Source organism: Physella acuta, unplaced genomic scaffold (assembly GCF_028476545.2).
Source record: "Physella acuta isolate Inbredline_101_S28 unplaced genomic scaffold, ASM2847654v3 ptg001101l, whole genome shotgun sequence".
Classification (NCBI taxonomy): domain Eukaryota; kingdom Metazoa; phylum Mollusca; class Gastropoda; family Physidae; genus Physella; species Physella acuta.
Window position 1 is genome coordinate 73,175 of NW_026732618.1, and position 11,126 is coordinate 84,300.

Below are 11,126 nucleotides of genomic sequence, written 5' to 3' on the forward strand. Positions count from 1 at the left end.
GACGCGTTTACATCATTTGTGACATGCATTTAGGCCTATATGCTGCTATACATATACAATCTGGGGGGGGGGGGGCGCAACAAGTTTTTAATATTACATAAAAACATTTTCCCGCGTAATATATACATTTATATTAATAAATATACTAATTTGCTGCTATGATGTGCATAGTGCAGATCTAGATCATGTCGCAAGTGTAAACGCGGTGTTACACAATAAAAGCCCTAGGTCTAGTCTACTTTTAATAGAAATCACCAATGAAGAAAGGGCTGAGCATAGGCCAAGGTCCGACTAATTTTAGCTCAACTTACCGAGTTTTACCGTAAATATGTTTGTGTGCAGGAAGACAACCCTAGTTTAGACCTATTGTATGACGCGGCTACACCAGCCAAAATGGCCGCTGGAAGCGAAAACGTGACAGGCGATACACAAACTTCGACTAATCAATCTTCTTCTGAAATTTCTAAAGACAATACACTAACTTTAGAAGGTACATACCTTTATGATTGAGCGTAATTTAAGTTTTTATACCCGTACCGCTTAAAACAAGGCATGCAATTGTTTGCCATGTGGACCAGCTAGTCTAGTTGAAAAGCTCCAAAAAAAAATTAAGCTGCTCTGCTACCCTAACTAAAAATATAAAATCTAATTAAATTAAAAATGATCTAGATCTAGGCAGACAGTAGAAGAATGAGATTTAAAAAAGATCTAGATCTAGCTAGATTTAGATCTATCTTAGATAATCTAGAGTCTAGCCTATTTATTTTTTATGAGTTAAAAATGTTTCTTACTCAAACTGCCAGCTCAGATGGTTGTTTTTTTTTAAAGTTTTAGTTTTTAATTTTAGAATAGGTCTAGATCTAGAGCAAATTACATTGTCCGAACACTACGTGGGACCGAACACTTCGTCGGTTTTTGGCTCATAGAAACTTTAATTAGCATGTCTCATGCGAAACCACGGCGCCTGCACGTAAACTGTTCATTTATGAACACTTCCGTGTCAAGTACTTCCGTTTCCTCTCTCAAGAATTATTTTTAGAAAATTTTTAACGTTGCATGGTACGCACATTTCTATTTTTACACCAGCCGGATGAAGTGACCTAGGGTTGGACTTAGGGGCAAAACTTGAACCAATCAACGCTTAGCTAAAAGGTTACACTATAAGTAGCTTCTATATATGTATGGAACATCGTAAATGTCAAGGTTAATGGGTTATTTTGTGCTTGAACAATAAAAAAGGGGTGTTCGCTAACTTTTTTGACCTTACATGGGACCGGACAGCAACACAAAAATATTATTAAATAAGAATTTAGAGCATAAAAGGGGCTGGTTATTGAAGGGAAAGGGTCAAAATAAGGTCAAGAAGGCAGTGGAATGCGAAAGAGGAGGGGGAATCATGTGACCTGGCTGGCTTAGCAGCGTACTGCGCGAGCCGCAATGGCTGAATGGGATGAACTTTGGGAGTGTGGGAAAAAGGTTTTATACTATTAAAATTACCTCACAAACAATCAATAACACAATATAAATGCATATAATATATGTTTTTATTCATTAAATTGACTTTAAATTATTCTAAATGAACAAAAAGTGCTTTGTCCGATGACGGGTAAAGGTGTCCGAACACATTTGAAATTGTATTACATGTGTCCGAACACACGTTAAGACCCCCCAGTCACTATAACAAGAATAGCTAAAGTTCTATGCGTATGAATACAAAATGACACACACATTATTAAAGTAGAATGATTGCGGATAGATATGATACTTTTTTTTCCTTCCTATGTTAAGCGGTTACTGAATGAGACCGCATGGAAGTTTTAAGTTGCGTTTTTTCGCGGTGTGTGTCCGGACAGTGTAATTTGCTCTAGATCTCCTAGAATATCCTAGATTCTCACCTAGACTAGGCCATAGCCTAATATTCTAAAAAAATCTAGAATCTAAATTCAAGCAAGTGTTACTGTGTTACCATTGCAGTGCTGCCCAACAAATTCAATATAAATAATATTCATTAAAAAAGTTTTTAAAAACCCACGTTTTCTGATTGAACTAAAAAGTAGAAAATAAATGCTATACATCACAATAATGCAAGCGATCACTCTACTATAAGCGATGAAAAACGTGGGGCGCCGAAGTAAAAGTTATATTACTATTGATTAGATAATACTATTGACTTTTATTAGGGAGCTTGTAGAGAGTCAACAGTATTAGAAACTGTAAGAAAATCACGGCGCCCGACGTTTTTGATCGCTTATAGTAGAGTGATCGCTTGCATTATTATGATGTATAGCATTTATTTTCTACTTTTTAGTTCAATCAGAAAACGTGGGTTTTTAAAAACTTTTTTAATGATTATTATTTTCTACTTTTTAGTCTTTGTCTGTTTGTTTGCATTAAAATCTTGCTATCGATTTTATCTTTTCACTTTTTTTTGGGTAAACGAAGACAACTCGTAAAAAACACTTTGTGTGAATACGTTACTGACTAGAACACATAGCTTTGAACCCGTGTCGAGTGGGATAGCAATCGTGTGCCCAACCACTCGACCATATCGTCTTCCCCATACTGGCCACCAGTTGTTACGGTTGTTTGTACACAAATTACAGTTACTGGGTTATGTCCCTTTTTCCCCACGTTTTTACTACAATGAGCCGACCCGCGGCGTATCATACGCCGCTATTTAGTTGATTTATTATCTATTTCAATAATTCATAATTTGTGAATTCGACAGTACCAATGCTGCCACTGAAAATATTTGCTTTAAAACACTAACCCCCCTCCTTTCCCCTAACCCCACCCTTACACACCCCCCCCCCCCCCCCCCCCCGTGAAAGCAGCCTCCTTTTAGTTACCTCCTGTAAGTTTAAAGTCGGTTCAAACTTAATTATCTGCCCCTAATAGCCCTCACTAAACCTGGCTGTACGGTTTGTAAACATTAACGTGACCACAGCTCAGCAGACCATGTGGGGGTGGGGTAGGGTGATAGTGATAGAGAGAAAGAGAGGGGACTGTAAGGAGGCGCTTGCAGCATGTTTTGTAACGGCTCGCAGAGGAGAATTATATATATAGATTATATAGCGGTCTAAAATGCTCAATAAAATGTTTCCATGGATCAATTTAGTAATAATAACAATTGAATATTCTATTGTCATCCAAAACAAAGCTTCCCTGAAAATTTCAGCGCGCTAGCTAACTGGGAAGTGCCAGAAATTTCGATCGCAAGATTTAATTGGAAAGAAAGAGACGAAAGCAAGTTAAAGAAAACGTGGGAAAAAATATATAGATCTAGATCTAAGGGGCCATCCATTATGTCCATACTGAGGGTGGAGGAGTGGGTTCCTAAACAATTGGGTCCATTGGATGTCCATATGTTTAATCTAGATCTACCTAATAAAGTTTAATTTAACATTGAAGTATTAAGTTATTAACATTTTAAAACAAATAAAACTCATATCCTGCACATAGGCCTACATCATACAGTAAAATTAAGACATCTAGTGTTATATAAAAACAGCTCAAACTCAAAGTGTTAGGATCTAGATCTAGGCCTAATAATAATATTAAAGTGTAGTATTAGATTGGGCCTTACGGCTTATACCTAGCCTAATACCATAAGCAACTTCTTGATTTTTAACAATGTAACATATCACAAATAGCCAGGACCAAACACTCAAAATGATGTCACCTGGTCTACAATCTGTCTGAAGACAGTTTTTTTTTTAAAACAGTGATTTTTTTGTTTTTAAAAAACTGAATACAGTCAGCATTGAGCAAGACTTCTTCATTCTATTTTTTGTTTTTGTTTATAGTGTTGAAAGAGAATGAGCTTTATCTGCTAGAGGGTTTGAACTCTAATTTGTTCATGATAATATTTAAGTTAAAGAAGTCTGTTCAAGAAAAAAAAATCTATTTAAAAAAAAACCACCTTATAAATGAACCCACAAAAGTGCATTAACGAAGTAATTTAGTAATGTTAGAGATTATGATTAGCGCTATGGTAGGGTTTGCATTAGTGATAGGGTAAACGTTACCCATTAGCAGTCTTATTCGTATTTTGTTAACTATCAATAATTTAACACCCTTTTTTAAATTAGATGAATGTGGCATTATTAGAATTGGACACTGATACAACACATACTCTTCGGATTAGATGTAACAGATGCACCAGATAATGTACTTCCTTGCGTTGTACTCCAAATAAATTGACTATATAGTGTCATTGGGTATACATTTAGGAAAAAAGTATAGATTAATAGATACTAATGTAAATATATCAGATGAAGAAATATTTATGTATTTTTGTACATTGCTCTAATTAAAATTAAAGCTGTGAAGAAATAATGCTAAAAAAATGGAGTTTTAGAAAAATGTCATGTGATATGTGTTTTTTAGGCTCACTTGACTATTTAACATCTCACATATTCCTCCCACCAAAAAATGTGTGGTCAGATTTTCTGAATCTTCTTTTCTCTCCTCCCCCCCACCCACCCCCCTTAATCACTTAAGTCTATTGGTTATCTGTTTAGTATCCACATGTGCATTCTATGAAGGATTAGGATACCTGTCCATTTTACTGTTTTTATTCTGATTGATATTATCTGTTTATTGCAGCACTGCAACTTATTAAAGATGCACAGCAACAACATGGTCTTAGGCATGGAGATTATCAAAGATATAGGTATATTACTTAATTAAGACATTCAAAATATCTATTTAATGATCATTTAAATGAGTCTGCATGAAAAAACTGGTGCACATGCTTAATAAAAGTTGTGAATTTATTTCTAAATTAATGCATTAATTTTAATAAGATGTTTGACTATTACAGAGGCTACTGTTCGAGGAGAATTAAGAGGATTAGGAAGTCACTACACTTCCCACAAGGCAATAGGAACAGAGTTACACCCAAAAAAATATTAGCAGAAATGCTTACTGATGCTAGGTATAATTAGAGCATACTTTATAAATGACATTAACATAAACTTATGTTCTTAAATATTTATAGCTAAAATTTTAATTGATTCCACAAATGATTTACTTTGCAATATGCATTCCAATATTAATTGTATTTTTCACACAGTATATACTAATGCAAGATTCACTTTCTTTAAACAGGTACCTTCAGTTACCTTTGTTTTGTGCTGAGAGATGCTGGGCTTATGCTATGCAGTTAAAATCAGAAGCTAATACTGAGCCTCGTAAACGCTTTCATATGGATTCCAAACTTAAGAAAGCTGTTGTGTATTCTGAGGAGTTAGAAGCTCTAGGAAATAGTTCCAAATGTGATGCCAGGACTAAACTGGAATGCCAGGTATTTGTCTTACTTTATAGTGAGGTATATTAGTGCTATTTAAAGTACTTTGGCATTGCTTTAGTTTGTCAACTTATTAATATTAAATTAATAATTTTAATGTAAAAATATTACTTTAGCTATAGATATTGAATGAGATAGCTAATTAGAACTTTTATGAAATTAAATTCAGGCCTACAATGCATGGATCAAAGGTAGCTTAGAATTTGAAGGAGAAAAATGGGAGAGTGCAATGACTTATTACTCTACAGCAAAGTAAGTGATATGGTGTCAAAATAAACTGACAACTTCCTTTCTAAACATGGCAGTCTGTTATTTTTATCTTTTAATATTTTTTTTTTATTAAAAACTTCATCTTTTAGCAGTACCTAAAATAGATTTCAGTTTTTTAACATAGTTAATTTAGTTTTAAAAAATAGTACATATAATATTCTGCTTTTAATTTACTTTGATGTTGTTTTCTGAATGCAATTTTTAATTCTCATTGCTCTACTAAATTCTTCATTTTGTTGTTCAATAAATGTCATTTTTTTTTTTTACAGAACCATTTATGAAAAATTAGCCAATGCATTCTCAGAAGAAATTCAGTTGATTTATCAACAGCGAGTTGATGAAATATCCCCTAATCTCCGCTATTGTGCATATAACATTGGAGATGAGTCAGCATTGCAAGACTTGCAAAAGATGAGAATAGCTGCTGGCGGAGACCAGTTGTCTTTTAAATTAGATGTGAGTTCACTTTTTCTTAACCAATCTTTCAAACTATATTATGCTTTATTTTCCGTATTGTGATGTATATTTTCCCTTTGACATCTGACAGGATTTGTTGTCACAAACCAGAGAGAAACAAGCAGCTACACTGTCAGAGGTCACATGGCGTGGCAGGACTGTCCCTGTGAAAGTTGAAGCAGTCAGGCTGTTCCTGCTCAACATGCAGGACCTGAACTCTGAACTTGAAGCAGCAGAGAGTCTGGATAGTCGAGTTTCTATATACGAAAGCATTTTGAAGCAGTGCATTGATGCCCAGCAGGCTCTTAGAGACACTTTACAAGAAGATCAGGTATGTTGGGGAGTTTACTTCAGTTATCTGTTTTTAGGTTTGGCTCTTAAACCTTAAGTGATTCATGCAGAAATTAGAGAAAATAATCCCAATTTAAGCAATTGTATAGCAACACAAGTTTTTTTTGTTTGGCTATCAAAAGCCCTGAAATATAACTAACACTCATTAGTTCTAAACCTCACCTTATGAAACTTTGGGGCGGGAGTCAATTTGGGAAGATACTGAATAATAATGCTTTAAACCATGATGTTTAGTTATGTTTTTCTCCTCTAGGTATTTAAGGCAGCTGTGCGTGGACAGCCCATTGAAGGCAAAGTATCAAACCAACACTATCTACATTCATATCTCATGAATATCCGCTTAACTACCACAATAGATAGAAATTTGATTATGGTGGAAAATATGAAGCAGAATCTGCCAGAAAACAATCCAGAAGAAGGGCGTAAAATAACTAAGCCACAGGATTTAGTTCGCTTGTATGACATTATTATTCAGGTAAGTGCTTGCTAATTGATATAAATATATATTTTAAATATTATTCAAACTGGCTTAAATTTTTTGGACCATGTTTAAAAGTAAATTGCATAGCCTACATAGCAATTGTTGAAATATTTCAAAGTAGCATTCAAAACACAAGAGCAAATTATAGTTATTAAATAAAATACTTAAAAAAAACTTTTTAAAAAACCACGTTTTTCTTGTGGACTAAAAAGTAGAAAATAAATTTTCATACATTTGATGACAAAAAACGTGGGTACGTTCACCATCAAAGTTCCCGACCCATCTGCCCGACCCACGTTTTTTGTCATCAAATGTATGAAAATTTATTTTCTACTTTTTAGTCCACAAGAAAAACGTGGTTTTTTAAAAAGTTTTTTTAAGTATTTTATTTTCTCCTTTTTAGTCCGTTGCTACACATGAAAAACGTGGTTTTTAAAAAAGTTTTTTATATAGTTTATTTTCTACTTTATCTAATGATTTCATTAAGTATGACTTGACTAAGTGTTTATAAATACACGGACTAAAAATCTTGAGCGACCAGGATTCGAACCTGGGTTGTCGCGGCCACAACGCGAAGTACTAACCACTATACGATCACGGCCAGCGCGCTCACATCGATTGGGGCCGAAGTAACTGTGTCAATAGGCCTCCAGTCTTGTCGGTATCTTTAGAAATCATGTCCTCAATTTTATGGTCCTTGGGGCGTAATTAAATTAAGCTAATTACGGTCTCTAATTGCTAGTTTTTATGATTGCATCTGAAATTGTTAGGCGAAAGTAGCCTACATGCCAAATTTCAGATCTCTAGAGCAATCAGAAGTGGGCTAATTTTCGATGTCAATTTTAACAACAAACAAACAAACAAACGCGAAGCTGAGTTAAGAAAAACGTTTTAAAAAAATTTTAAAAGAGTAAAAAATATATATGTACAATATTTTATGTTTAAAATTATCAAATACTCTGCAAATATTTTGTTTTTCTAGAATTTAAATGAAATACCCAATCTACATGGTATTCAAGATGATCCTACCATACGTTCAGAAATTGAGACAGCTGTTTTAGGATATAAAGCTTTTAGGTTAGTCTTCATTTGATATTTTTTAAGGTTTTAATAGTTATCTTTTAGTAATTTAACTTTTACACTAAAAAAAAACATTCTTGCCCCCCTACAAATTTGAGTCATGTTCTTTTAATTGTATAACACCTTGTCATTTTTCTTTTTAAATTTATAGATCATATTACATAGCTCGGTCTTATGCCAGTGCTAAGAAATGGAAAGAAACTGTTGCTTTGTATCAAAGAGCTTTAGACAACTGCAAAAAAGCACTTGAGGGATTTAAAAACCAACCTCAGACACCTAAATTAAAGGTATTTTATTAAATGGTGCCCAATTTGGTTGTTGTTTTTTTTTTTTTTTTTAATGATAAAATATTTGGTAAAATAATTATATCTATTAAAAAAACGTAATACAAGTTTCTAATAAATTAAGCTCACAGCTTTTCAAATGTTGATTAATATGGGTTACTCTATTATTGTTTCTAGTCAGATATTGTTGAGTTACAAGAACTTCAGCAACAGATAAGTGGCCAAATGTATTCTTGTCAAGCCTACAGTATTCTGGATTCTAGCTCCGCTGGAGAACAATCATTTTCTACTCCAGTTAATGACAAGAGGGTGAGCAAGCTCTTTTTTCATGTTGATTTTTGACACTATTCCATTCCTATTCAGAATGTTAAAGTTTCATGCACTAACAAATATTAGGGATGTATTTGATGTTTACATTATCTGTTTTTCTTACAGCTTCTTGAGGACAGGTTAGATGAATTTATAACTGAGAAATCATTGACATCTAAGAAAGCAATCCTGACCCGCTTCCCACCTGATTTTGAACCTATTCCTTGCCGACCACTTTTCTTTGATCTTGCACTCAACCATATAGAGTTTCCCTCCTTAGAAGACAAGCTGGAGCAGCAGAAGAAAACAGCAGGTGGAGGCTTGACCGGCATGGTCAAGGGTTGGCTCGGGGGTTGGGGGGGTAAAAAGTAGAGACTGTCAGATTGATTTTAAACTTTTCTTTAAAATGTTTGTTTATATTTATGATTGTCACGTTCCTTTGTTGGTCCCATACAGTACTTGGGCGCAGTTTAAAATACATTTTTTATGCCTTTTAATGGTTACAAGGATTTAAGTATTTAAAATATGAACAATTTTTAGTATGTATGTAATGAAGGACTTCCAGCCAGTTAAGTCAATACTGTATTCTTTTTTTTTTAAAGTAAAAATTGTAAATATTATATTTATTAGAATTAGATACAATCATTTTTTCCCATTATGGCTGATTGGAGTGTTTTTAGTGCAGAAATGTGCAAGTGTTAGGACTGTTGGTACATGAAGAAGCTAGTCCATTTAATTATAAACTTGTGAAGGCTTTACCCATTAATTTTGTGATAGAGAATGGTTCAATGGCTGTGTATAATTGTCTGGGGAGAGGTTGGTTCTGATCACTGATTACATCAAACTCACTCTATAATATTTATAGAAATGATTTGTTAGAGGCTCTAGTTAGTTTTGCAAGTTCTCACTCATGTGCTTGTGTTGAAAGAAATTAGTTATGTAACAGGAATTAAATAGTTTTTACCATGTTTGTTAGCATCTCATGACATTTAATTCTTAAGTGTTTATCAGTTTTGAAAAAAATAGCAAGATAATTAATGTCAGTGTTAGGTTTTCAAATGTTAAAATTTTTCCTTATTCTAAAAATCTATTGATATTTGAGGTTGTTTTATTTTTTATGTTTTTGCACCTTTAAGAAAAATTTTGACTAAGAGTGTCTCATGGTTCTATAATGATGTCAGCAAGTGTGGTTGTATTCTGTCACCTTCTTCTTAGTTCTCATTTTTTATCTCAAAGGCTACTCTGTTAGCGCCTCAACACCTACTCTACATTTTTATGTATGATACAATAGTAAGTTTTTAAAGTTCTAGCCCTTGACAGAATTTTAAAGCCGTGTTGTCATTTGTTGGGAATGTTCATAAGTCTTGGATCAACACCTGTCTGAACAATTTTATAATAGGTTCAACCTGTTTGTTGAAAACATTTATGGAAAAAAATTGGTTCATCTAGTAAAGTATATGAAATTAATGAACGGATCATCACTCTGTTCCTTGTTGGGCTATGGTTATGTACATATTTATTTCATTTGTTCTTTACCTGAATCACTTCTGTGTACAGGTAATTAATTGTTTCCTTGCTGTACTTCATGTATTTTTTTTAAATGCTTTCAAATTCATGTCATTCATTCTGGTTTTCTTTTTTAAAATCAAAAATTTAAGAACGTGCTTGGAAACAACCAGAGATAGTACTGAAATCACTGTACATCTTTTAAGCTCTGATTTATTGAATTTAATATAACTAATACATTGCAGATAATTTTAGGCATAATTAGAATATGGACTTACTATTTAAGCTAGTGTCCCCAGGAACATAGTCTTAGCAGTTTAGAATTATCTGGAGCTAAATAGTATTTTTTTTCCTGGTTTATTCAAGGGAAGCTACTCAGTGCCACTTGCTATGGAATATTTACTTCCATTTGAAATGTTAATATTATAAGTTATTTATTTAAAATCAGTTGCCAATCAACAAATTTTGTCAAGTGGTGGCAGGGCTATATTAAACAAGGGCTCATCTAAACCTGAATTCTATGTTATAAAAAATGTGTACTTGTAATTGAATGAATTGGACTGATTTGATAAAAATGTCAGCTAGAAACAAGTGCCCTGACAACTTGAGCCACTGGATAGACCAAAACTAAGTAGATCAAGTGTATGCATGATTGTGATCAGCAGTGGAGTGCTCAAAACCCAGTGGTGGCTGGGCCTGTTCACCTGGTTTACCCATGGCAACCTTTTATCTGGATGTAAGAACTTGTTTTATTATGATGACAATTAAGTTTACTCAACTATTAAAGTTATAGGATGTAAGAACTTGTTGTTTTATTCTGATGACTATTATTTCATCAAAGTTTACTCAACTATTAAAGTAATAGGATTGAAGGAAGATTGCCTTGTGTTTTTCTTGATATCTGAAAGGTTTTTGTATTGTTGGTTGCTTCCCTTTACTAAAATTAAATACAATAACAAGTGATCTCTTTCACTCTTTTCTTCTCCACTCTCTGGCATTACATGTTTCATCTTGTTTACAACAAGGCAACCCGAACGTACAAACTAAAACTATGTACCAATAGTGGGCAATTTTTATG

At 33.6% G+C, this 11,126-nt stretch overlaps 1 protein-coding gene across 1 annotated transcript; it reads left to right on the plus strand.

The window, feature by feature from the left end:
• Nucleotides 1-374: 374 nt before the first annotated feature.
• Nucleotides 375-10,924, plus strand: LOC131955780 (signal recognition particle subunit SRP68). Its single transcript, XM_059320036.1, has 12 exons — nucleotides 375-490; nucleotides 4,609-4,675; nucleotides 4,826-4,939; nucleotides 5,113-5,308; nucleotides 5,481-5,563; nucleotides 5,851-6,037; nucleotides 6,129-6,368; nucleotides 6,642-6,863; nucleotides 7,852-7,946; nucleotides 8,101-8,236; nucleotides 8,411-8,542; nucleotides 8,669-10,924. The coding sequence occupies exons 1-12, from the start codon at nucleotides 394-396 to the stop codon at nucleotides 8,912-8,914; spliced, it is 1,815 nt and encodes a 604-aa protein (XP_059176019.1). The 5' UTR covers nucleotides 375-393; the 3' UTR covers nucleotides 8,915-10,924.
• Nucleotides 10,925-11,126: the final 202 nt, after the last annotated feature.